Below are 27,098 nucleotides of genomic sequence, written 5' to 3'. Positions count from 1 at the left end.
GACGACGCAGCTGTAGTGGACATCACCTGATTATCCCTGTCCTCCAACGGAGCTCTTGTCGACACCCCCTGAGTATCTTTGTCCACCAACGGGATACTAGTGGACAACCCCTTACTATACTTGTCCACAAACGGAATTACTGTGGACAAGTCCTGTTTGTTCTTCTCCACCCTTTGAGCCATCTTTGCCTTATGACTAGCTTCTACCTCCTCGACAAACGCCACCAAAACTTCATCATCAAGCTCATCATCTCCTCCATCATCAAACCCATCATCTCCTTCATCCGCAACCATACCATTGCACCCAAAATCGTCACTCTTTTTTCCATCAGCCGAACTTTTAAAACTCACATAGAGATATAGTCCCGGGTAATCCGCCATCAACCCCTTGAACTGATTCCAATCAATTTCTGATTTTAACGCAACGGGGGGCATTTTTCCTTGACTCATAATACCCGCTTCTCCTCTGAAGCAAAAGCTCAAGATTAATTTTGTCTCCCATAAGCGCACCCTGAACACTTTCGCAACCTTCTCTTCCAACTCTACCAATGTCGTCCCTTGATTATACCCTACACACCTTGCCAATTCTCCCACGCGAGGAACAAACTTCCAAATCCCGCTTGTTGCACATGTCCAGTCCCCAACTAAAACACAAACACTTTCTTCCATCACCTGCATATTACGACAATTTACGATAATTTCAAAAATTGTTCTTTTTATACTATCATGAGATGGACATTAAATGCAGCACGATGAACATACCAACTCTCAAAATAACTTGAAATTAAAATCTTTGTCACATTAAATACTAACACACCTTCGGATGATAGTCTTCATCCACCACCCAAAAAAACTCTCACTTCGTCTTCTTCTCCTTAACTATATCAACTTGTCCTTCTCTGTTAAAAACAAGATTTTCGTTTATTTTATTATTAAAAATCTAATGCTTCCTTTTACCCAGCATTCCACTCCTTTGTCCGCTATTAATGCCAATTTAAATTACCAATGTCATCAATGCCAAGTCATAGGTTTCTCTGATTCGCCGACCACCTATTCTCTCTCAATTTCTTTCGGATGCAGCTAACAAATGAGGGTAACATCGTCATTTCATCCGGTTGCATTTGGTAGATTTCAAAAGGATTCGCTAATGTGGTATAATTGAAAAACTCTATAAGGAATGTGGTACATTTTTTAAAATTCCCTTAAAAAAAACTAAGATAAGTAATATCTATATATATATTATATAAACACAAGTAAAATTCTTATTAATGCAATAAAATGTATATATTTTTATGATCAATAAAATTGTTCAGAAAATTAAATAGCATAAATTTTAGTATATACCTTTTTAAAAAAATTAGAAAAGATTCTTGATCAACACTTAATTGATAATTCATTTTGACTATGTTCTAAATTTCTTTTACAAGATAGAACTTTGTATATTTTTTTTTTCTAATCGTGACACTCTTCTATCTTATTCACTTGGGCCGGACATCCTTCCGTTTAATGATGGTTTTCAGAATTTTAAAAAGGTTATATGTTAAAAATAGATATTCAAAAAACCTTTAGACTATCTCATCGGTGACATTTTTAGGAGTGTCTTTAAATATTTTTAAATATATAAATAATAAAAAATATTTTAGACTTGTGTTTTCCATTAAGATTTGTGTCTGCGCAGAAACATTTAGATCTTCCACATATGTATGTGTCTTTAAATATAATTTTAAAATAATTTTAAGACACGATAAAAAAATGACTCGAAGATGGTTCTCTTAGACTACCTACATCTAGGCATGACTAAAATCAAACCATAACCGTATTTCAGACCATAACCGGACCATATCCAAACCGTAACCAGACCATAATCATATAAAATGGTTAAAAACCATAACCGTTAACCGTAAATATATAGTTAAATTATATTAACCATAACTGTTAATTAACTTTAACCGTATCAAAAACATTGATTAACCGTATAGCTAAACCGTAATTTATTAACCGTAACTGTTTTATAAATATAATAAAATATACTAATAATTATTTATTTAATATGAATTATATGATATATAGAAATATGAATACACTAAAAGAACATATTAATTATAAATAAAATAATATCAATTATATTATATCATCAAATAATATTAATCATATCATATTATCAAATAACCGTAACTGTATATAACCGTAACCGCTTCAATCGGAACCGTATTCAACCGTAACCGTTTAATCGTTTATTAAACGGTTATGACTAGGGTTAAACAAAATTTTTAACCGTAACCGATGGTTGATAAATCGTAACCGTGATAACCGTAACCGTGGTCATGCTTACCTACATTATATACAAATAAGGTGATCTTTAATTTAAATAATAATAAAATAAAATAAAACAGTAGAGATTCAAGTCTAGGTACGTGACACTTTAGGCATGGGCAGTGGGCGTGACACTCTGAGTTGCTTTTATTTAAAAAATAGTAAAATGAAGAGAGAAGATGAAAAGAAGAGAAACGTTACTCAACAGAGAAACGGGAGAAACGGTTCTTAAATAAAAAGTAACAGATGTTGCTATCCTATTAATGAATTTATTGGAAAAACTAAAAAAACAAAATTTTGAATAAATTTTTTTTTTTAACAATCATCCATGTTTCTCCACTGGAGATGACCTTATAACCTGCAAAACATCTTACATGTCACTGTATCATTGGTAGGTGATTTTTTTTCTCTTCATTTGCAAAAAAGTTAGTGGGACTCTTAAATTAAAGTAATACTAGGTAATAACCCGCATATAGTACGGTATAAAATAATTATTTAATGTTTTTACTGTAATTTTTATTTACAAAATCTATTATATTTATGGATAATTGAAATATTAAAAATTCGATTGTGTAGTATATATCTATAAAAAAAATTGTATAATAATTAAAATTCAACTCGTGAGAGTTATTATAATATTAATCTTATATTATTATATCATATGACCAAAAGTTCTTAAAATTCATTTTAGAGATTTTATGAAAATATAATTAAAGGATATAATTAAGTTATAAAGATAGTAGAAAAATTTAATTTTAGGTGTTAATTGTATTTTTGGAAAAATACAATGGTAAATAAATGTAAATATTTTTAAAAGCTGATGACAAATAAATGAAAGAGTGTCATGAGTTCTGTAATGCTGACACCTCAGCTTTTTTGCCAAAATGTTCCTCTATTAATATATAGAGGATTAAATTTATATTAATTTTAAAGTTTAGACAACATTAAAAATGATCTAATAAGGATGCTCTTACACGTTTGATTTGAGGCGCATGTGTCGTGTGGTGATTGATGGATACCTATGTATATACTTCATAATTCAAATCATACAACCAACACATTTGTAATATAAAATGCAATGTATCAAAAAGTTTTAAAACCCATATTTTCATCATAATGTTTGAGAGTAAAGATTAAGAAATTTATAAATTACCACTTTTATGGTTGATTTTGAAAATCTATCAAAAGAAATTATAAATTTAAGATTATAAAAGAGTTTTTGTATGATTTAATTAGAAAGGTTCGTAATTAGGAATGGTTTGAAACACAGGTTTACGGCAATGTTGGATTTTTGCTGTAATGTTGAGGAAAGAAAAATCATAGCAAAAGGTACTTTTTAAAAAATACCTTTTTAATATTTGTCAAATTCTACTAAAATCTACAGAAATTAATAGAAATATCCATTATAAAGATAAAAATGTTAACTCTTTAGATATTTATAAATCTTAAAGAAATAATCTTCTATAAAAAGCTTCTGGAATCACTAATGTATTTATCTTCTTTATATTTTAAAAGGTCATGGTGAAGTCTCCACAATTAAGTTACCACCACTATAGATCAAACCAAAGTAAAATTACTAATCAACAAAAAAGCATCCACTCACTCTCTCCCGCCTCTGTTTGATTTCAATCCAACTAGGAAGAACTATAAAATAAACACACGATCTTTCTCCAAATTAGAGTTGAACAAGAATCATCATCAGATTCAAGAGATGTCTAGTTACGTTGGTGTTCTTGTCTCTGATCCATGGCTACAGAGCCAATTCACACAAGTGGAATTACGTACTCTTAAATCCAAGGTCTTCTATATCCTTTTTATTTACCACTTCACACTTTGTAGTATTCTAACATATTGATCTTTCCCCTTCTCTTTTCGTAGTTTAATTCGACAAAAACTCGATTTGGTCGTGTCACGGTGAAACATTTACCACAAGTGTTTGCAAAACTAAAAGATTTCAAACGCACGTTTGATGAAAATAAGATCAAAACTATTTTGGATGAGTCTTATCCCAATCGCTCTAAGGAAGTCGAGTTCGAGACCTTTCTCCGGGTGAGTTTGATAATGATTATCTTTAGCCTCTCTCTAGATATGTGGATCCTATATAACAATATTGTAAACTGTGTTTATTATACAATNCAACCAACACATTTGTAATATAAAATGCAATGTATCAAAAAGTTTTAAAACCCATATTTTCATCATAATGTTTGAGAGTAAAGATTAAGAAATTTATAAATTACCACTTTTATGGTTGATTTTGAAAATCTATCAAAAGAAATTATAAATTTAAGATTATAAAAGAGTTTTTGTATGATTTAATTAGAAAGGTTCGTAATTAGGAATGGTTTGAAACACAGGTTTACGGCAATGTTGGATTTTTGCTGTAATGTTGAGGAAAGAAAAATCATAGCAAAAGGTACTTTTTAAAAAATACCTTTTTAATATTTGTCAAATTCTACTAAAATCTACAGAAATTAATAGAAATATCCATTATAAAGATAAAAATGTTAACTCTTTAGATATTTATAAATCTTAAAGAAATAATCTTCTATAAAAAGCTTCTGGAATCACTAATGTATTTATCTTCTTTATATTTTAAAAGGTCATGGTGAAGTCTCCACAATTAAGTTACCACCACTATAGATCAAACCAAAGTAAAATTACTAATCAACAAAAAAGCATCCACTCACTCTCTCCCGCCTCTGTTTGATTTCAATCCAACTAGGAAGAACTATAAAATAAACACACGATCTTTCTCCAAATTAGAGTTGAACAAGAATCATCATCAGATTCAAGAGATGTCTAGTTACGTTGGTGTTCTTGTCTCTGATCCATGGCTACAGAGCCAATTCACACAAGTGGAATTACGTACTCTTAAATCCAAGGTCTTCTATATCCTTTTTATTTACCACTTCACACTTTGTAGTATTCTAACATATTGATCTTTCCCCTTCTCTTTTCGTAGTTTAATTCGACAAAAACTCGATTTGGTCGTGTCACGGTGAAACATTTACCACAAGTGTTTGCAAAACTAAAAGATTTCAAACGCACGTTTGATGAAAATAAGATCAAAACTATTTTGGATGAGTCTTATCCCAATCGCTCTAAGGAAGTCGAGTTCGAGACCTTTCTCCGGGTGAGTTTGATAATGATTATCTTTAGCCTCTCTCTAGATATGTGGATCCTATATAACAATATTGTAAACTGTGTTTATTATACAATTTTGTGACAGGCCTTTTTAAGTGTGCAATCCCGAGGATCAAAGGGCGCTTCATCGTTTCTCAAGACAGGAACTACAACGTTCCACCACGCGATAAATGAGTCCGAGAAAGCTTCATATGTGTCACATATCAATAACTACCTTAGAGATGATCCTCTCTTGAAGAGCTATCTTCCAATCAATCCTACTACAAATGCTTTGTTTGATCTTGTTAAAGATGGTGTTCTGTTGTGGTATTAATACATTACAAACTACTTTTATAACATGGAATTTGTTTAAAGGTTTGTGATTCAATCCCTTGTTCCTTTTGGTTTGTACAGTAAGCTTATAAACGTAGCTGTGCCTGGGACAATAGATGAAAGAGCGATGAACATGAAGAAAGAGCTGAACCCATGGGAGAGAACTGAAAACCTTTCACTCTGTCTCAACTCTGCAAAGGCGATAGGCTGCACCGTCGTCAACATTGGAACTCAGGACATTGCTGAAGGGACAGTAAGTATTTTCAAAATACTTTCTTTTCAGTTTCATGTTCTGTTTCTTTTCAGTTTCATGTTCTGTTTTCTAATTTTTTCTTTGCTGCTCTGTCTTTGTAGCCACATCTTGTACTTGGGTTGATCTTTCAGATTATAAAGGTAATTACTGTACATTACTTTACCGCAAGATGATGAGACATGGTTACTAATGTTTGTGTGTTTTCGGTTTAGATACAATTGTTGGCTGATCTCAATCTTAAGAAAACGCCACAACTTGTTGAGTTAGTGGAAGCAAACCAGGTAAATTAAAAACATACATTTTGAACATTTTGTAAAACCTTTTGTGGCTGAAGCAAACCAGGTAAATTCTTTGTGAATGTTTTTTCAGGATGTGGAGGAGCTTATGGGACTAGCACCTGAGAAGCTTTTGCTAAAATGGATGAATTTTCATCTAAAGAAAGCTGGTTATGAGAAACAAGTCACCAATTTCTCTTCTGATGTTAAGGTACACTAACTTGTCTCTGATTTTTTTTGCTTTGTTTCATGTATTTGATTTGTGATTTCCTTTGGTGTTTGGCAGGATGGAGAGGCATATGCATACCTGCTAAATTCTCTAGCCCCAGAACACAGCACACATGTGACATTAGAGATGAAAGACCCTTCAGAAAGAGCAAAGAAGGTCCTTGAGCAAGCAGAGAAGCTGGACTGTAAAAGATTCCTTTCTCCTAATGATATAGTTGAAGGCTCTGCAAATCTTAATCTTGCATTTGTTGCACAACTGTTTCACCACAGGTCACTATGAAGAATGCTAGTAATGAGTGAGTTTATTATTCTTTTTCTTGAACTAACCTGAAAAAAAACTCTGTTTGCAGGAATGGATTGTCTGATGAGAGTCCAAAGATGCCTGTATCCGTTCCTGAGAAGATTGTCACAGACGACGACGAAGAAACTTGTCGAGAAGAAAGATGCTTTCGCCTCTGGATTAACAGTCTTGGTGCTGTGACTTATGTCGATAATGTTTTCGAGGATGTTAGAAATGGGTGAGAGCTTTGTTTCATTAATTGGTTTTAATATTCTGGCTTGAGAATCTTAAACTCTCCTCATCATTACATTCTCAGGTGGATTCTTCTTGAAGTTCTTGACAAAGTATCACCAGGCTCGGTTAACTGGAAGCACGCGAATAAACCTCCAATCAAAATGCCATTCAAAAAGGTTGAGAACTGCAACCAAGTTATCAAGATTGGGAAAGAGTTGAAATTCTCGCTTGTCAGTGTAGATGGTCATGACATTGTGCAAGGAAATAAAAAGCTCATTCTCGGTGAGCTCTCTTAATTGCAGAATTAAAAACGTGTGTTTAATGTTGTAGTTTCAATACAACTTCAATGACAATCTTGGTCTGTTCTGTCAGCTTTTTTGTGGCAATTGATGAGACACACAATGCTACAAATCCTCAACAACTTGAGATCTCACTGGCAAGGTAAAGAAGATATTACAGAGGCAGATATTCTAAACTGGGCAAATCGGAAAGTCAAGAAAACGGGTCGAACCTCACAAGCCGTGAGCTTCAAGGTAAAGATAAAGAGTCAAAACCATGGAGACATAACCCTAATCTATCTTCATTAAACCTAACAGTATTTGATGGTTACGCTATTAGGACAAGAATCTTTCAAATGGAATCTTCTTTTTGGAGCTTTTGAGTGCTGTAGAGCCAAGAGTTGTAAACTGGAGTCTTGTATCTAAAGGAGAAACAGGTAATGACAATACTATGTTACTATGTGATGTCTCTCTTTGTTGTTATCAGCATTACATATTTGTCTTATAATTGCCATTTTTTAAGCAGAAGAGGAAAAGAATTTGAATGCAACATACATCATAAGTGTTGCAAGGAAGCTTGGATGCTCAATTTTCTTGTTGCCTGAAGATATTATAGAGGTAAATTAAATGTAGCTTCATTCATATGCACATCTTATGTTTAGTTTGCGCTTTCTCAGGCAAATAATTTTGTATGTTAACAATGATAAACAGGTAAGCCAGAAAATGCTGCTGATATTAGCTGCTAGCATCATGAATTGGAGCCTTCAGCAACAATCAGACACTGAGTCTACTGTCTCTGATGATACTGATGTGAGCTCTGTGACAGAAGAGATCTCTAATTTGTCAACAGACGATGGATCTTCAATGTCTGAAATGATGATGTTGTAAAACAAGTTTGAAATTTCTTATAAATGAAAAATCAAATCAGAGACTAAGCAAATGGTGCATGTAGTAGAAATGAAGTTTTATTATCAATATCTACATCATGTTTGATCGTTTGTGTATAGAAAGAAAGATTTGAAAGGTTCCATATTAAAATTATGAGGTAAGAGCAAAAAAGAGACTCAAAACTTCGCTTAAGGAAAACCAATAAATAATCATGCGCTGGTGTCTTTGTAGTCCTCAGCTTCTGATTCGAATTTCTCTCGCTCTGCCATTTCCACGAGCATGGCAAGGCGCTTATCAAAAATCAAAGCACTCTCGTCTCTCATGTCAAGCTCTAAAGCCTCTGCTTCAAGCCACTTCTCTCTCAGATCATCAAGGAGATTCCCTTGGTCCGTGGTCATCATGGCACCTGGTGCACTTGGAACTGTGGTTCGAAGTGAAGAATCCCCTGATGGTGGTGGCAATGTTAGTAGCATTGCCCTGAACTCGCGGGTTTCAACAAATGCCTCGAAATTACAAGCAACCAAGTCTAGGCAGTACTCTCTTATCTTCAATACACCGTACCTATGCCATTCAAGTTCAAAGCTAAACTTGTCAGCTCATATATCATCCATCAATATGTTGCTAACAGAAAAACAAAAAACACAGAAACGTTTTTAGCACTGCATTCTTAAATCCACTAGAATCAAAGTCATCCAACGAGCTTCTTCTGTACCATTCTAGACCTATAGACACCAAAATTTAATGTAGTAACTTCTGTGCTCGACCATCAAATGCAACAAAGTTAGCCATCAATTAGAAAACGGATTTAGCTAAGAAGAATCATACATATCTGACAAAACCAGCCACTGACAGAGTTCTGCAGGTGTGGCAGTTTCCAAGTGAGGTAATAAGGCGTCAGCCACAGCACGTTTAAGAGGAAACAGCAAGTAGCGAGATGCAACATCAAAGATCTCCTCAGCCTACAAAATGATTGAATGATCAGAAGGTGGAAAGACATCAATATTTCTAAATGGCAAACAAGTTTTTACCTGATTCGGACTGATCTCCTTCAAGCCATCAGTGTACCTGATAATGCTTATCGAGTTAGCTTACCATACCAACAATTATTTTTCTCAACAAGTCTTTTACAATCACAAACGCTTACATATACTCAATCATCTTCTCAAAAGCCTCTGCGCTCAAATCATGTTCTTCAAGAAATGGAAGAGTATTATCACCTGGCAAGCCATTAGTTCCCTCATGGAAATCATTCACTCGGGATAATCGTGCTCTGAAGTACTCTGATCTCGAAGCTAGAATAACTTGATGGCAATAGAAAGTTCTTTTATCAACTTTAACACAAACATCAGCAAGACTATCAACAGATGAATCAATTGCATCACCAGCAAACGATTTCGCAAGAGAAACTCGAAGAATCCTATGCAAAGAAGCAGGAAGCCTGTCTTCCACTGGGAGAGATATGCCCTGTAAGATGAACCGTTTCATGGAGTTATCAAGATCTCTATGCGTCTTGTACTCAGCATATCTATGGTGAATCAGTTCCTTGTCAATAATTTTCTGCAATGATTCACATTTACAAACTTTGCAGATCCTAACAAGATCTTCCATATCATCAACCGATATCTCCAGCCTATCAGAGTAAAAGAAGTGGATGAGGCTACAAAGAGCAGGATACGAAAGCTTCTCTTTCGAGAATCGAACTTCTCTGCGGTCTTTCCATTCATTCTCAAACTTTTGCTTGAAATACGGAGATCGAGCACTTAAGATAACCCTGTGAGCTTCAATAGGTCTACCTTGCACAAAGAACATCACATCCGGTGGGAAGTAATTGGAACTACCAAACTCACTCGGAGAATCTACAGAAACTGAGATTGCAATTTATTCAGTCTCTAGACCACATCAACAGACGTACACAAGAATGATACAAGAACTCAACATTCCTAAAAACAAACTAGACTAAGAGTGAAATTGTAAAAACGCCAAACTATTTCAGTACACATCTCTACATATTGAAACGATTCAAGAACGCAACTTTCCTAAAATTTGGATTCAAAGACTTCAACTTTTTAAAGATTGGATACTGAAAGAAATGGTAAACCCAAATACATAATCTCAGTAAACATCTCTGCATACTGAAACAGTTCAAGAACACGACATTTTCATAAAAACTGGATTCAAAGAACTCAAACTTTCATAAAAATTGGGTTCCAAGAACTCAACTTTCAAATAAATTGGATTCAAAGATCTCAAATTTTTCATTAAAAACTGGATTCAAAGAACTCAACTTTCATATAAATTGGATTGAAAGAACTCAACTGTCATAAAAATTGGACAGTGAGTGTGATTGTAAAGAAGGAGAGCAACCCCCAAATTAAGTCCATAGCCTCAAAAGTTGAGAATTGATTGAGCATTTTGGAAGGCATACCAGAAACATCAAGATCAGCATTTGAAGCTTGTTTCAGATAATCTCGATTATGACAACATCCCAAAAACGTTTCCCTAAGTGAAGCTTGCAACGGACCAAGCGGAGGAGGACGAGCTTCAAAGGCCTTAAGAAGCTTCCGAATCCTTAAATTAAGAGAAGCGTAGTGACAACGATCACCATCAAAAGTATGTTCAGAGCAAATCGCACCGTTCTCTAGAAGCAATCGAGCAGCATCTATGTGACCAGCGAGACAAGCGTAGTAGAGAGCAACAGAGTCCCAACGGTCACGCGCGTTTACGTTGACTCCAGTTTCAAGAAGGTACCGGAGCCTATCGACGTCGCCGGCGCGTGAAGCTTCGAAAACGTCGCCGTTTGGGACTTTTTTTAAAGGTACAGATGGTTTGTAATCTTGGAGGTCGAGGTCGAGATCTTCTAGGTCGGATTCAAGTGTCCAAGATGAGGACATTTTGGAGCATAAACCCTAAAGGGAGTGGTGGTGACTATTGTTTTGTTTCCATGGCGGATTTGAGCTTTAACGATTTAACGATTTTTCTAGATAAAGAAGAGCCTCTTCATGAGTCTGAAGGTCTTACGTATCTCTGACGACAACGTGTTTAACTGTTGTCTCTTGTTCCCCAACTGTGGTCGATAGGTTTTATTTATTATAGTTTTTTAATTAAAAAAAAAAAATAGATAGAGAAGTCAAAAAGCCCACAAGCCCAAATCACTAGATCTCTTTTTGAGTGTTCGATTGTCCCACATTGATGGAAGTAAATTTGAAGGTTTTATTATATATCGACGTAGAGTCATCAACTAGATTATTACCAGTTTAAAATTATTTAGTTTGTTTTTTTCAGTTTTGATCATCTTCTTTTTATTTTATTTAACCATAATGTTTCATTCTTTCATGTCATAATTATTAAGCTATATAACCATAAACGCTTTCCAGGTGATTCAGTCAATTTTGCTATAGCCGGCGACATTGTAAGTGTCTTTTTTAGGTAAGTCGTTTGAGTTCAAAGCTTTTGAGGCAATGGTAACACACAACTGGTGTTGTAGTACAAGTGAAATGTGAACCGGAAAGTTTACGAATCTTTGATCAATTAGTGTTAATTAGGAATCTAATATGATATATTAATTAGGAATGTGAGTGTCTCTTATTTATACTTATCAATATTAAAACCAAAAGAACTGTATACAGTTACTCTTTTTTTATTGAAAAGTTGCTTTTACATAAATATCATGAACATTTGTAAGGAGAGATAGCTTACGTATAATAAAGATGATGAGCTACTCCATTAATTTTCAGTTGTGGTGATCAAAACTCATGCATTTTTAGGGTAATTGTGGTCATATGTTGTAGTTGTTAGATTACTAAAATTTTCGGACTAAAATAAATTTTCGCCAACAGGTGATTTCCTAACATAAGCTGGTTGGAGAAGCAGTCAAGTATGGACAAAACAGAAATTAAAGTCAATACACAAAAAAATTAAAGCATTTTATTTTTAAGTGAGACACAAAAGCAAAGGGTCATTGTCTAAGGGAATATAGCTTTCCAAAGCCATAGAAGGGTTTCCGTAAACTCTGATTCAGTTTGTTGAACCTCCTCCTTGTTATAGTAATATACTAAAAGAACTTTGTGACCTCTCGATCTAAACATGTCAAGAAGATTGGCAAACTCCGCTTCTTGTGCTATGGTATTTGAGACAATCACCAAATTGTGAGGAGTGTAGAAGAACATCCTTGTTGGGCCTCGACAATTCAATACCAGTTGAAGCCCAAACCCAAAGTCAGCACAAGATGACAAAGACTAAAGCAGTCTCGTCTTCAAAACAGAGGAACGTTGTGAGTACGGTGAAGACGCTCCACTCCAGTCCAAACAGGTTCAAGGTTCTGCAATCTCAAACCGATGAGTCACCTACTACAACTAGAGGATAAGATTGTTTTAGTAGTTCTAGATTGTTCTATGTTTGTATATAAAAGAAGAGATGTAAAGACCTAATAATTCAGTCAAGCAAATACAAAAGTATTATACAAGTTTTCACCCTAACAAAAAAACATAATTAAATTCCCTTATATAGAGCGTGAGACATTGAAACATGTAATTGACTCAAATCCTCTAATAGCTTTCTTATTTTCTTACTCTATAATTCTTTCTTGAGAAAGTAATAAAACGTAAAACCAATATTTATATATATGGGCCAATATTTTTTAAGCCCATCTAAATTTAGCCCAGTTTAGTTTATCATTTTGTAACGGTTATATTAAAAAAGAGGTTGCGATGCAAAGCAATCGCTAGTGATTTTCACAATTGCGATTCGCTTTCGTCGTCCTCTTCTCTGGAGCTATTCGGGAAGATCTTCGTCGTCTCTGCAAGGTTTTGTTTTGTTTTATGTTGTTTCCGATGAAATTTAATTTAGGGTTCGTCTTGATTTTGCATAACCAACCCCTTCTTTTGTGTTTGTTTTTTCTTCAGTTCTAGGGTTTGGTAGTTTTGTAATTGTTGTTTTTTTTTACCTTAGATTTCGATCGAACCCTTAAAAAAAAAAATTAAAAATTTAATTTGGTTTTCCGTTAAGCAAAATACAAAATCCATCGTTGTTTCTTTAGGGTTTCTGATTGTATTGTTTCTGCAAATAAAACAAAAACCCTTTTTTTTTTGGATTCGTGATTTCGAAGTCGAAACCGTTTCGTTGTAGAGATTCAGATTTTTCGATTGATTTCAAAGTCGAAACCTTTTAAACTTGTGTGTTTTGATCTTAGGGTTTTCAATTTCAAAAGAAAGATTGTTTTCTTTTTCTTCTTATTCGGTTTTTAAAGTTTGTTTTTTGCTTCAAAACCCAAAAGAAAGGGACTACACATTATATGATTGTGTTTGTCCGGTTTCTAACTTGGGGAAATTGTCCGCGTCCGTGAGTAAAAAAAAGGCTTGTCAATACTATCTCTACTGTCTTGTTGGGGCTGGGACAGCTTGACAGAAACTTCAATCTCTGCTAAAAGATCAGTCTTTGTTTAAGGCTTGGACTATTATGATGTCCTTAGAAAAATTCAATATCTCTGCTATATATTATATGGAGTTACAATTCAATATTTCTGCTCATTTGATGGAGAGTAAAAAGTCCTTTGGACTATGATATCGAAGAAAATTCAATACTCTGCTTATACAATTATTCAATGTTGTGCAAATTTGATGGAGAAGAAAAAGATACAGTCTGCAAGTAAGGGCTTGGTTAATATATGGCTTGGCCTCAGATGCATGCTCAGTTGTAACATTCAATATCTCTGCTCTTTATCATTGGAAAATGATGTCCTGAGAAATTCAATTACCTGCTGAAACTATTATGTCATTCAATATCTCTGCTATAGAAAACTTCAGTCTATGCTAAGTTCAGACTTGTACAGTGATGTCTGGAGAAATTCAATCCTCTGCTTGAAATAGAAAATTCAGTGTTCTGCTAACTACTAATGGAGAGAGAAAAAAAATGTTCTTTTATAGGACTTGTGCTTGCTGGGGCTTGATAACAGATGCTAGATTCAAAACTATATCCCAAAATTGGAGACATCAATCCCTGCTTATATGAGTTCTACTGTCTTGCTGGGGCTGGGACAAGTACTTCACATTAACTTCAATCTCTGCTAACGATTAGCCTCTATTAAGGCTTGGACAATGATGTCCTGAGAAATTCAATTCTCTGCTTAAATGTTATGGAGTGCAATTCAAAATTCTGCTAAATTGATGGAGAGTAAAAGTTCCTCTGTAAGATTGTAAAGCTCAGTTTTGCTGAAGCTGGCAGCATCCTTAACATTCATTAATCTGCTACAGAAAACTTCTGTTTCTGCTAAGATCAGACTTGTACATTGTTTTCTGGAGAAAATTCAATTATCTGCTTAAATTAGAAATTCACATTCTGCAAACTGATGGAGAGAGTATCATATTCAATATTCTGCAATTTGATAGGAGAATAAAAGTCCTTAAGTTATCTACTAAAAACAGTGTTCGTAATTTCCTGCACAGCCTCTATATAGTGTAAGTTCCCTTTTTATGTTAATGTGTATTTCTTATAAATCTTACTTTGTTCAGTCTCTACTTGCCTTACTGAGTTCTAACCATATCTTAACAGGGACATAAAAGTATTTCAGAAGATACAACATGCAGACTGTATCTTTTCCTCTTTTAATCAGGTTCGTGTCTCTTCCCTTCCCTCTTTAAAAAAAGGTATGATCTTCATAATATATCCCCTTGATGGAGTTTGTAGTCTCTTTATTGGTTACACCTCTTGATCACATAGTCTTTTTTTATAACTGTTATGAGTGATTATCAATCTATTTCTGTAGCTTCAAAAGCCAAGGACTGGAATGCGTACATGATCTTTCTCAGGTTTGACTTCTCTTCTTCGGTTTTCAATAGCATTGTGTTATTGGTTGTGTTTGAATTGTTGTAGTGGTACGGTTGTGGGAGACTCTAGCTCTTTGGTAACTACTGGTGCACAATAGGATTAGCTGAACGAACAGGTATGTTTTTGAATCGAATTTTTTGTTTCAGTAACTTTTGTCTATAAAACTTTGGTTTCTCTATATATTGCTTCTGCTGCACAACAGGATTAGCTTTTTGTAGTAGTAGCATGACTTTGTCTAAGTTTTGGTTCAGACACTATACCATTAGAGTCTATTTTGATTGTTGTAGTAGAGACAGTGACTGATCCTGAACCGGAAAAATTTAGCCAGCTTTTTGATCAGGTAGGTTTTTTTACCCCTTAACTAAAAGCTTCTAAAATTCATATGTTATTTATGCTGTAAAAGTTGAGATCTTATGATTTGTCAACATTCTATGGTTTATTCTTTGTCTTTAGTATACTGACTTAATGTTTATATCAACAACAACATTGACTTTGTCATCTAAAACTTGACTATAAACAACATTTTGAGGTCACTACATTTAGATATAAACTAGTATATGAATTTATTTTATTAGGGGCATGATTGGATTTTGGGAGCCTCTCTGGTGCAGCTCGTCTTCAACACTCCTCTTTCCAAGTAAGTCTATGTATCCATTAATTCGATTCCTAAGCTGTCTTAGTATTTATGGTTTTGGAAAAGCAATGATTTAGTCTGTTCTCTTTTGACTTTCAATTTTAGTATTTGAATTTGTGATAGATAGCATGAGTTCGTATAAGGTTTTGACAATGAGTTTTTTTTTCTCAGGTGGATTGTTTGCTTTAGGATTAAATAAAACCTCAACTAAGTTGTTCCAGCATCTCTAATGCTAGCTAACACATACAAACATAAAAACGCATAACACGAACACCAACATACACGAAACGTAACCATAAACACACATGAAAATTTTGTGCCTACTGCTGATACAAACACAACCACATTTCACGAACACACAGAAACTAAAATGTAAACGTAAACATAACTTTTGTGTACTCAAACGCTAATACTAAACAAACTTAAATGCAGCACAAATGCAAAAGGATAAAGAACGTGAACTGATCAATTAATCAGTTGAAGTTAGTGTTTGTTTAGTTGTAGCATCAGATGATCATTCACTTAATTCTTAACACACCAAAATCGTTGAGAAACTTTTTCAAACCCAATCTACTGGTCTCTGTCAATCAGTGAATGTCATCATTTTCATACGCTAAATTTCATTTAACTATAGGCACAAGACATACCTCTTGTTCATATATAACACGCACACATATATTTATATATCAAATTTCCAGAAGAAAGCATTATTGATATTAAAACGAGTGCTTTCATTAATCTGATTTGACTGTTAGTACCGATGTGATGTTCCCAATGAGAGCTAGCAACAGAATGAAGCCTATGATCATCCTCATGAGATAGTTATACCGTGGATTCTTCGGGTTTCTCTCCATTGCCTCCTCTGTAATAAACCAGCCCTTATTCTCTGTCTTTACCATATATGACTTCTTGTCTATGGACGCACCAGAGGCTCTTGACGTATCTTGTTTCATCTGTAAAGGAAAATCAGAATAGTCATTATCATGTAAACTCAACATATGTTTTGAGATCGTAAGATCCAAGTAGCCCACAAAATCAACATAAGAGCAACTCAAGACCTCTTGTTTTACTGGTATGGTACGCCGTGTGAGCTGCGATTCTCGGGGTTTTCTACTGATAGAAGGTTCATCAGAAGTTTGCAGATCTTTGCTCAACGATATCATCTCATCTAAGCCTGTTTGAGAGTGACTATTGGAGCTACTAACACTATCACCACCTAGACTTGATGTTCCTTGGTAACTCTGTCATATTAGAAGGAATACATGAGACTACATATTATTACTCCATGAAGACATTGATAATGAATACAGGTTATGTATTTTACCGTTGCAGATATCGATTCGGCATCACTATCAGTATCACAGCTATACTCAGGAATGATCCCTGACAAAGGTTTCTTTGGCCTGTGATCACTGCGGTTCTCTTGCATATATGTAGTTGGTGTGGATATGAATCCTTCATTGGCAAACAAATACTCAACCTGCTCTCGGTTAATATGTCTCAATCCACCGAGAAACTCATCATCATTTGGGGCTAAATGTGGAGCTTGTGGCAGCAAAGTAGGATTGTTGTTGTCACTGAATAACATGTCTGGATGCAATACATCTCATAAAGAGAGATCTTCTCGTTCATTCATTGGGCTTTTCAAATCATCCTCAGACATACCAAAGATATTTTCTTGACCTGGCTGCTCAAACTGAATTTGTGAAAGAAGGTTTGAGTTATATAAAAAAAAAAACAAGTTGAGACTCATGAATAAGGAAACATGATTCAGAAACTGGACTCACCTTGGGCGCTCTGACAGAATTCGAATCAGAGACCATAGATTGACTTGGCTCACTGGAATAGTTACCACCAAATGGGATGTCCCCATCTTCACCCTTATACATCACTTGGCAGATAACATAGTTCCTCTGAACAAAATTTCAAAGGTACACACACATAAGCTCGTTGCCAGCAAAACAACAAATCAAACACATATGTCTCAAACAACTCAACCACAAGCTCTGGCAGAAGCAAAACACTCTGACAACAACAGAGTTAGAATCTTAACACAACACAGAACCACAAGTTGGGCTAGAGGTGTTATCACAGGGTTAACAACTTATCACAGGGTTTGCAGCTTAATTTTCTCACATTTGAGATGACTAACTGATTACAAATTTAGATTTCAAAAGCTTTAAATTATATATTATACATTACTAAATTTAAAGATATGAATCCAAATATCCCTCACTCTATACAGTAATATTAAGGTTAATTAATGTAAAAGAATACGTTAATGTTTTTCCTAAACGTTGACAAATGAGAGTAGGACTAGATATTTGTTGTCGTAAATGGAGACGTGGCAAGTTTTTGACTGTTTATTGTCGGAACTTCCAACATAAGTTTCAAGCTTTTTTAATTCTTTTTGTTTTTTCTCTTTTTCTGAAGGGTATTTTTGGTAATTATAGTTATAGGCAAGATGTCATAATTGACTAGGACATAAATACAATTTTCACTATACTAGATGTGTCACACAGTCACACTCGTTGATTAATGTAAGCTTGCAGACATAGGGTTTGAATGGTAATTGCAGTCAGGGTGGCCAAATCCATCTACGGTCTGGACCGTTCCATTTTTAAGGTGGACTACAGACCACTACGTATCAACTCTATTTATATGTAAAAGCGGTCCGCAGTTGGTCTGTTGTGGTCTTGTCTCTGCTTTATTTGGACCACACTACTACAGACTACATTTGCTGAATGATAAATAAAAAGTGGTCCAGTCGATTTGTCCGCCCCAACCGCTGCAACCATTCACACCCATATAGATCACAAAAGCAAAAAAGTTTCATATCACGCAATTGTACTTATTCTGTTTAGTTACAAGTTACAATCCAACTTTGAGTTTAAATGCCAAGGCTCTGTCATATGCAAATGTACTTATACATAGACCATTCACCATCCCATGTCGGGTATGTAATCTTTCTCTTAATTCTCATCACACCAAATCTTTGAGAAAAACCTAGTGGTTAAAACAATAATAAACCAAAAGTAAACCAATTTTAACCCAAATTACAATTAGTTAACTACAAAACTAAGCCAATTTTCTCGAGAACAACCAATCGTCTCTTTCCCTTATCACCTTCTTCCTCACTTCAGTTTTTGATAAAAAAGAAAACAGTCAACTATGCCAATTCAAACAGATGAGGAAGAAGATGAAATAGAGAGATGAATAACTTCGAACAGATCTGAGGTTTCAAATCAGAGAGCATCGTTGAGTTCCGTCATGAGAGATTGAAGACGGATAAGGCAAAGCTCGTAATGCTTGTTGAGTTCATCGTACTCGAGAATGATTCTTGACTTATTCATGTCGGAAACTATAAATCCGGCGACGACGACGGGGGATACTATATGAGACGGAGATTTTGGAGAAGACGACGACAGAGCCACGGAGGAGACGAAGAGAGCATATCAAGGTCGGAAACTGCAATTCCGGCGAGAAAACTGAGATATACAGCGACGCTAAGATTTGTGATGAAATCTACTTGCTGTTTTGTTGTTGAAGCTTTTCCGATTGGTGATAAACTGATAACGGAGGAGGCAGCGAGTTTAAGATTTTTGCTTTTTCAGATTTACAACTTCACTCCGTCTAAAATCTACAGTTTCTTAATTTATCCCACTACTCTTATTCTTTTTAGATTTACAACTTCACTCCGTCTAAATCTAACATATTATTATTATTTTTTTTTCAACCATTGGGCCAACAGGCCGGCCCATTAGCCTAATCCCTACATTCGTAATTCGTAGGAAGCGGGACTCGATCTCGGATAGTTGTGATGGTGCCTTGTGCATTAAATACTTACCTTTGGCCACTGCATTAAGGTCACTTCACTCTAACATATTATTTTTTTTATTTTACTTTAAATTCATTTTATTTTGGTCTGTTTTTTAAAATAGATGGTTTAGGCTCGGTTTAGACCTTAATCCGATGTAACCCAGATACACGGAGATTTAAGTTTCGAACTTCTGATTTAGAGGGACATATGTTTCAAATTTTTTTTCAGAGAAATATAGATAGTGGTGTAAGTTCAGGTTCTATATAGCTTGATACGATAGTTCTTAGAGAGAAATAATTCGTTTTCCCAGCTTATGTGAACAATCTTTAGTTGTTCTCAAATAAAAATAACATATATTATTATCCTTATCTTTGGTAGAGATAAGATCAAATATATTTTAGAAATCTATTTTACACAAATTTATATTTTATTAGAAAATCACAATTATGACTTCTTAAAATTTTTACTAAAAGATTTGTATAATTATAAATTATGAATGCCGTAAAAAAAAAACAAAATCTTAATTTACTATATTTCAGTTTTTGTGAAATCCCGGACACATTAGAATCGCTAATTGTTATATATAGACTATAGAGAGGAATAAAACTTCCAAGACTTACCTACCACCGATTATATCTCCAATTGATCAACCATGTCATACGATTACCTGTTCAAATACCTAATCATCGGAGACACAGGTCAATCATACCTTCTTCTCCAAGTTTTTTTATATTCTTGGTTTAACCTAGCTATTTCGTGGTTCAGGTGTGGGAAAAACGTGCCTGCTTCTACAATTTACTGACAAGAGATTCCAACCAGTCCACGACCTAACCATTGGTGCTGAGTTTGGTGATCGAGTGGTCACCATCGGTGGTCGGTCAATAAAACTTCATATTTGGGACACAGTATGTACGCTCTCGCCTTTATCTTCTCTATCGATGTCGAAATTGCATTATTTAATTTAACTGATAAAACGATTTTGTGTTCAATACAAGGCTTGTCATGTGAGCATCTCAACCATGTTCAACTTTTCTTTTGCCATGTGAATTATGATTGATTGGTTTGTATGTAATATATTATAAGCAACTTTTAGGTTTTCATATATTAGTTAGATCTAAAAGTCTCTGTGTTTGGTCTTTTTAGTTTCTAGGGTAAAAGTTGGATTCATTGTTGTGTATGATTTGAACAAGTTTGTGATGTTTTACTAGGCTGGACAAGAGACTTTTAGATCCATCACAAGATCATTTTATAGAGGAGCTGCGGGAGCGTTACTGGTTTACGACATCACCAGGTTCAGAATTTTTCATGATATTTCTTTATTCTTGTATACATTGTAGCTTTCACATAATCACATAATCACATTTACACATAACTTCGCTGATGTCCCCGTGTGTAACATTGTGTGTGTCTATTTTTTAATTTTGTTGAATTGGTTGGTCTTGAGGAATTTTAGTATATAATCTTGTTTTGTGAAATTCGTGGGAAATCATTCGGAAATGTGTGGAAATTTTGTCAAAAATTGACATGTTTCCTTATAGCGTTTGGAGCTACGATATTGTCTCTGGACTTTGGAAAAATGAAACTCAAATCTTACAAAATTGATGATTCGTAGGAGAGAGACGTTTAACCATGTGGCGAGTTGGATGGAAGATGTTCGGCAGCATGTCACTCATAACATGAGTATTATTCTTATCGGAAACAAATGCGATCTTGTTCGCAAAAGAGCTATTAGCAAAGACGAAGGAGAAATGTTTGCCAAACAACATGGTCTGCTGTTTATGGAAACGTCTGCACGAACATGTCAAAACGTTGACGAGGTTATTACTTCCTTACAAAAATATTTTAGAGTTAACTAAAGAAATTATATATATGTTTTCTTAGTATCACATACTGTATATGCAAACAGGCTTTCATAGAGACTGCTGCAAATATTCTCGAGAAAATTCAGAATTGTGTCTTTGACGTATCAAAAGAGGTTTCTTCTTCTTTCTTTCATTTTTCTTCTTATTCATATCACATACTAAGCCAGCCAATGTGATTTGCAATTCATTTGATCATGATTTTTACAGTCACCGGGGATCAAGATCGGATATTCATGTCCTCGAGGTGAAATTGGAGGAAGATATGGTACCATCACCGAGCTAGGTGGTGGCTGTTGTAGTTAGTCCCAAAAAAAATTATTTTTACTACGAGTAGGCGTGTATTTGGTGTTACGCCTGTATGATTAAATTTACCTCTAAAACCAATAAAAAAAATACATAAAATATTAATGTATTATACATATAGGTTTTCTTTTTCTTATCAACATACAGAAAATATTTCATATAGCATAAAAGACCTGTAATTAAATTCTCAGCATAAGAATACGTACTATGCAACAAATTGATTTGGGGTATTTATTAATTGTTTTCTACATTTTTTTGGTTAGTAGTTAGTATACGGATGAACATAAATATTAGATTGAAAATGCATGATATAATTGAGCGGATATATAAGGAAATTTTGGTAATTAATATCGAAAAATATAAGAGTACTAGATATTCACCTACGGTACACCGTGGAACTATACTTATTAAATTAAAATATATAAAAATTAAGTTATATTTATTTGTCTTATATATATTTAGTTTTATCATTGGTTATAACCTGTAATCACCAATTTTCTTTTACATATGTAGAATAATATAATTTTTACAAAATTATATACACATTATTGTTATTAGTTAAGATAAAATGAGATAATTTTATCAATATTTGATTAGAAAGATATGTTAAAAGATTTTTCCGTATATAATTTTCTAATTGCATTTTTTATTCCCTTACAAAAATCCACGTATATACTACACATATGTGGTATAAAGAAGATCGGACTTGACAAACCAATCTTTATTATTAGTTCCACGATACATGATTCATATAACTGAACAATACATATATGATAGGTAGTAACCCGTGCTACATCACGGGCCAAAATGTTTATTATAACTTGAAATTTATAATACTGTCTGATTTTTTTCAGATTATTTCGCCGTTTTCAATCATTCTTCAATTAGTATGTACTTATTTATTACATTTGCCTGCAGTGAGCACGATATATATTCTGACACAGTCTACCTTTCATTCTTTTATTATTACACCTCTGGCTTCTGTCCTCTCCTCAGGAGACTCTTGACCCTTGGGTACTGTAATTCTTAGTATTAGGTGTAGTCTTATTCTTTTGTTTCTATAAATGTGTATATATGGAGTTAGTTACTTCAACATAAATTTTTTTTGAAAGTAGGTTTTGTAAATATTTATAACATAATTAATGACTTTACTAAATTATTCAGGTTCTCTAATATTACAAATATATATTATAATAATTATCTTATAATTGTAATTAATAACGTAGTAGAAATTGGAATTTAATAAAGATGTGAAATAAATTAAATAAACGAAATTCAATATGTCTATATCAGATAAAACGAATTTAGTGGAGTAGATAAATAATAAGTTTTCTCAAATTTATTTGGTGGGTAAAAATGAAAAAGAAAACCTGCAAAAAAAAAAATAATATGATCAAAAATTGTAAACGACAAACAAAGTTATACATTTTGAAATGATAAACACAAAGTAAAAACAGAAACTTACGAAGATATGCATGAATCAGGATCAAATGTTTTGGAAAACCTCTTTGAAGACGACATTCCTTGTTTTCTTTTGAGGTTTTCCTTTTGGGTCAGTAATGAGGATTTTCAATCCTGATTTACTGCTTACACGGGACATAGCTACATATAGCTGGCCATGAGAGAAAACAAGTCTAGGCAAGTATAAACCAACATTTGAGAGAGACTGACCTTGACTTTTGTTGATAGTCATTGCGAAAGCAACGTTTATAGGAAATTGTCTACGTCTCATTTTGAAAGGCAAACGGGTATCTGATGGTATTAATACCATTCTTGGTAAAAGAACAATTTTACCAACTCTCGTACCAGTGATTATTCTTGCTTGTATAACATGATCAGCCATTTGTGTAATCTGTAGTCTTGTTCCATTCATTAAGCCTCCATGAGGATCAATATTGCGTAGCAACATTACTGGACAACCAATTTTCAAACGAAGAGCATGGTTTGGTACTCCGGAAATCCTAACTGAGTTTAGGAAATCAGGACTATATGCAGGATTGTCTTTATTCCTTGTATCTTGCGGATCAATACTATCTGAACTTAAGTAAACTCTTTCCTCACCTGTTAAACAATAAAGGATTAAAACAAAACTATGAATAATTTTAATTAAAAACTTGGAGAAAATAGCTCTACTATATAGTATATAGAGAATATTAGCAGAAAACTTTAACTAACCTTGTAATATAGATATCATGTGGTCATTTATAGTGTTGACATCATCATTTGTTGGACATAAAATAGCTCTGCTTTGAAAATAGCTTGCATCCTTTGCAGTATGTAACGAATTACCATATACTGCATTAATGATAGATTCAATTGGAGAGTTTACTTCTGTGACCAGCAATTCTTCTGGGATGTCAATATCAACAACTCCATCATTTGGCTCATTAAGTCTTCCTTCTCCAACGTCAAGAATCCATTTCGAGAACTCTTCAATCTCTGTGGCTTGATTCGGAGTTATGTTTTGCAGCAACCTCATATTTCTTGTTAGCCTTAAAACTTTACAATTATTCCAAAGGTAAGAAGAGTTGAGCGATGAGTTAACTATTTGCTCTCGACCAACACAAACAATAACAGGAAGGATCTGACGGAAATCACCACCAAAAATAATGACCTTACCACCAAAAGGTTTATCTTCTGGATCACACATTATATCTTTCAAACTTCTATCCAAAGTCTCAAAGCAGTATTTACTCATCATAGGAGCTTCGTCCCAAATGATCAACTTCGCTTCTTGGACTAATTCACCTAAATCAGAAGACCTTGACATTCTGCACATCGACGTTTCATGAACTTCAAGAGGTATGGCAAACCTTGAATGAGCTGTTCTGCCACCTTTTAACAAAAGAGAGGCTGTACCGCTAGATGCGGTATTCAAAACTATTTCTCCCCTTATTCTTACAGCTGCAGATAGAACTTTCCAAAGGAATGTTTTACCAGTTCCACCAAAACCATATAAGAAAAATACTCCACCTTTATCTTTGAAAACAGAGTCTATGATCTCATCATATATCTTCTTCTGCTCTTCCGTAAGCATATTTAACCACTCCAGATGATTCTTCTTTAAATCAGTTTGATTGATGAATCTCCGTTCATCAGCTATTAACTGGTTTAAAACCGGAATATTATCATTCTGTAGCTGAGGCAGAGTTTTGAAAGACTCTAGCGAAGAACCATTCCTTTTCAACTGTTTGTTTATCTCTTGTAGACAAAATATTTTCCTTTCTTCATCAGTCAATTGAAGCTCTGCAAAATGAGATTTATAAATTTATATACTACATTTAACTAATTAAAAAAAAATGTATCTATATAAGATAGTTAAGTAATGTACCTGGTCGCTTTAATTCTTTTCTTTTGCGCCTTAAAATGTCCTCAGATAACATTTCTCAAGTTTCTTCCCATACAATATGAGGAGTACTTAAAACGGCTGCAAGAAGCATCCTGACAAACATTTTACGAACGAACTTTGGAGAACACATGAAATTTGCTTCTTTGATACCTTCAATATAATCTTTGTCATCATCTAACAACCCAAGACTGTAACATGCTTCACGATACGTTTTGTGTACGACACCATTAACAGTTTTAATGTGATCAAAACTGGTAGGACCTCTGATGGAATTAAGGAGTATCCTCAAATGATATGCATCATCTATGGTCGGAGGCACGTAGTTAATTCTACCTATTGCAAATGCTTTTGTTTTTCTCCTAAAAAAACACTTCTCCTTTCCATCCCAAATAAACTTGCTTGGTATTTCTTCGTATAATAACTTTCTTGCTTCTTCATCACGCTTATTAAGTTCAAATAAAGCAAGAAACTGAGATTCATCAAGAGAGTCACGATCCATGACATTCTGTGCAGACTCACCTTCTCTGTAATAAATAGTTTGTTTGCCTTCCTCATGGAAACTGAGTGGCACAACAGCGGTTTGCCTATAATGTATTTGGTAAGCTAAAATCCTCCACATAGCTTCACATGCAGATACATATCTGGAAAAAGGTTTAAAAAGATGATTTAGAATGAATAATATAAACAGAAATTTAAATATTAAACAACAATATATTTACCTTCCATCAAAATAATCTTGAATTTCGTTTTTTGATGATGGAGTATTTTCATTTTGCAGATTCTTGTGACCTTCTTCATTAACTTTTTTTATATTAGGTTCAACTACGACACCAACTCGATCATTACCTTTGTGAACATACTTAAATAAGTACTTTACTGAACCTGTTTGGTTGCACCACTCCACATTAATATGAGCATGATATTTAAGTGACAAAGTCCGATTGTAAGGGACAACATAACGGTTATCACATTTGAAGCTATTCTTCTCGATAAAACGCCCATCCTTTCTTCTTCTATAAACCGGGTAACCTTCCTTATCAATGCTGGTGGTTTTGACATTCTGTTTTGGATAAAATTTGGAACAGCTACCTTCTTCCATGCAAGGCGATGATGGGTTAGCACTACCACATGGACCATGAATCATACATTCTGATATTATATTGTAGAGTTCTGGATCTTTTTCCTTGTCTGGAATTTCAGCAGAAATCAACTTGTCAATTTCGTCTGCAGTAGGGAACTTGTATCTCGGATCCATCCATATGATAATATGAGCATGCGGAAGACCCCTCTTTTGAAACTCTACTGTGTACATAGCTGCACAATAATATAATTTTTTTATATATAAATATATATATGTAATGTTATAAATGAAAGAAAAATAGTCTTATTAATGTAAAATAAAGAAGGTAAATAAATCTTTACCTGAAACTGTTTTCCCAAAAATATGTTTTCTTGTGATGTCATCCATTAGATTCTCAAGCTTGAGCTTGAATATTTTGCAAATGATGTCTGGCCTGTCTTCAGCCTTTAGCTTCCTCTTATTGACAAATCTTACAATTTCAGGCCATTTAGGATTGCATGTGAATGTAATAAAGAGATCTGGAAACCCAAACTTCTTACATGTAGCCATTGCATCAAGGTAGCTCTGCCTCATATACCTTGGTCCGCCAATGAAAGAAGCAGGTAGCGTGAAAGAATCTCCTTGATTGCTTAGATTGTCGTCTCCAGCTTCTGCTGCTTTCCTTAAATCTTCCTTGTATGTCCTTCGAAGTTTCTTTTGGTTTTTTTTTAAATACCTGAGCCTATTAGTTTCTATCATCGTATAAGCATCAACAATAAACTGCTGTAGTAATCGCTTTGATCTTAGAAGGGTGTGCTTCTCATGTTTCCTTTCTTGAAGCCTATACGCAAACCACTGTCTCATACTTACATCCTTCTGTCTCTTTCTATTTGATTCCTTAGTATTCTGTTTATTTGATTTCCTGCCTCTTGTTATCTTTGTCTTCTTAATACCAAGTCTGTAGCCATCTTCTCCTCTGGGAAACAGCAAAGGATACTGTAGAGCTAGATATGCGACATGACATTCATGAATTCTTAGTAA

At 34.2% G+C, this 27,098-nt stretch overlaps 3 protein-coding genes and 1 pseudogene across 11 annotated transcripts; 2 read left to right on the top strand and 2 right to left on the bottom strand.

The window, feature by feature from the left end:
* Positions 4,936-8,208, top strand: LOC104747150 (fimbrin-4-like). Its single transcript, XM_010468728.2, has 14 exons — positions 4,936-5,197; positions 5,278-5,448; positions 5,545-5,765; positions 5,853-6,024; positions 6,126-6,164; positions 6,237-6,305; positions 6,394-6,510; positions 6,586-6,797; positions 6,878-7,045; positions 7,124-7,323; positions 7,414-7,574; positions 7,660-7,756; positions 7,846-7,937; positions 8,031-8,208. The coding sequence occupies exons 1-14, from the start codon at positions 5,111-5,113 to the stop codon at positions 8,205-8,207; spliced, it is 1,983 nt and encodes a 660-aa protein (XP_010467030.1). The 5' UTR covers positions 4,936-5,110; the 3' UTR covers position 8,208.
* On the bottom strand, positions 8,269-11,242 carry LOC104747149 (BTB/POZ domain-containing protein At2g04740-like). 2 transcript variants are annotated; one of them, XM_010468726.2, is made up of 5 exons: positions 10,633-11,236; positions 9,352-10,072; positions 9,236-9,272; positions 9,033-9,166; positions 8,269-8,768 (listed from the first exon to the last, which is right to left on the bottom strand). In XM_010468726.2, exons 1-5 carry the CDS (start codon positions 11,096-11,098, stop codon positions 8,417-8,419), a joined length of 1,710 nt encoding a protein of 569 aa, XP_010467028.1. In that variant the 5' UTR covers positions 11,099-11,236; the 3' UTR covers positions 8,269-8,416. The 2 variants fall into 2 exon arrangements, with proteins under 2 accessions (XP_010467028.1, XP_010467029.1); XM_010468727.2 differs by lacking the exon at positions 8,269-8,768 and adding an exon at positions 8,775-8,929 and having other exon boundaries at positions 10,633-11,242.
* LOC104747148 (ras-related protein RABB1b-like) lies at positions 12,942-21,809 on the top strand. Of its 8 annotated transcripts, none has more exons than XM_019236540.1 (10): positions 12,942-14,659; positions 14,754-14,814; positions 14,968-15,144; positions 15,320-15,369; positions 15,605-15,666; positions 20,249-20,388; positions 20,692-20,774; positions 21,096-21,300; positions 21,390-21,458; positions 21,553-21,809. In XM_019236540.1, the coding sequence occupies exons 5-10, from the start codon at positions 15,609-15,611 to the stop codon at positions 21,646-21,648; spliced, it is 651 nt and encodes a 216-aa protein (XP_019092085.1). In that variant the 5' UTR covers positions 12,942-14,659; positions 14,754-14,814; positions 14,968-15,144; positions 15,320-15,369; positions 15,605-15,608; the 3' UTR covers positions 21,649-21,809. The 8 variants fall into 8 exon arrangements, with proteins under 8 accessions (XP_019092085.1, XP_019092084.1, XP_019092089.1 ...); XM_019236539.1 differs by having other exon boundaries at positions 15,317-15,369; XM_019236541.1 differs by having other exon boundaries at positions 12,944-13,009; positions 14,129-14,659; positions 14,968-15,369.
* On the bottom strand, positions 15,835-17,585 carry LOC104748599 (annotated as a pseudogene).

Source organism: Camelina sativa, chromosome 15 (genome assembly GCF_000633955.1).
Source record: "Camelina sativa cultivar DH55 chromosome 15, Cs, whole genome shotgun sequence".
Taxonomy (NCBI): domain Eukaryota; kingdom Viridiplantae; phylum Streptophyta; class Magnoliopsida; order Brassicales; family Brassicaceae; genus Camelina; species Camelina sativa.
This window is presented reverse-complemented; position numbering and strand designations above follow the sequence as displayed.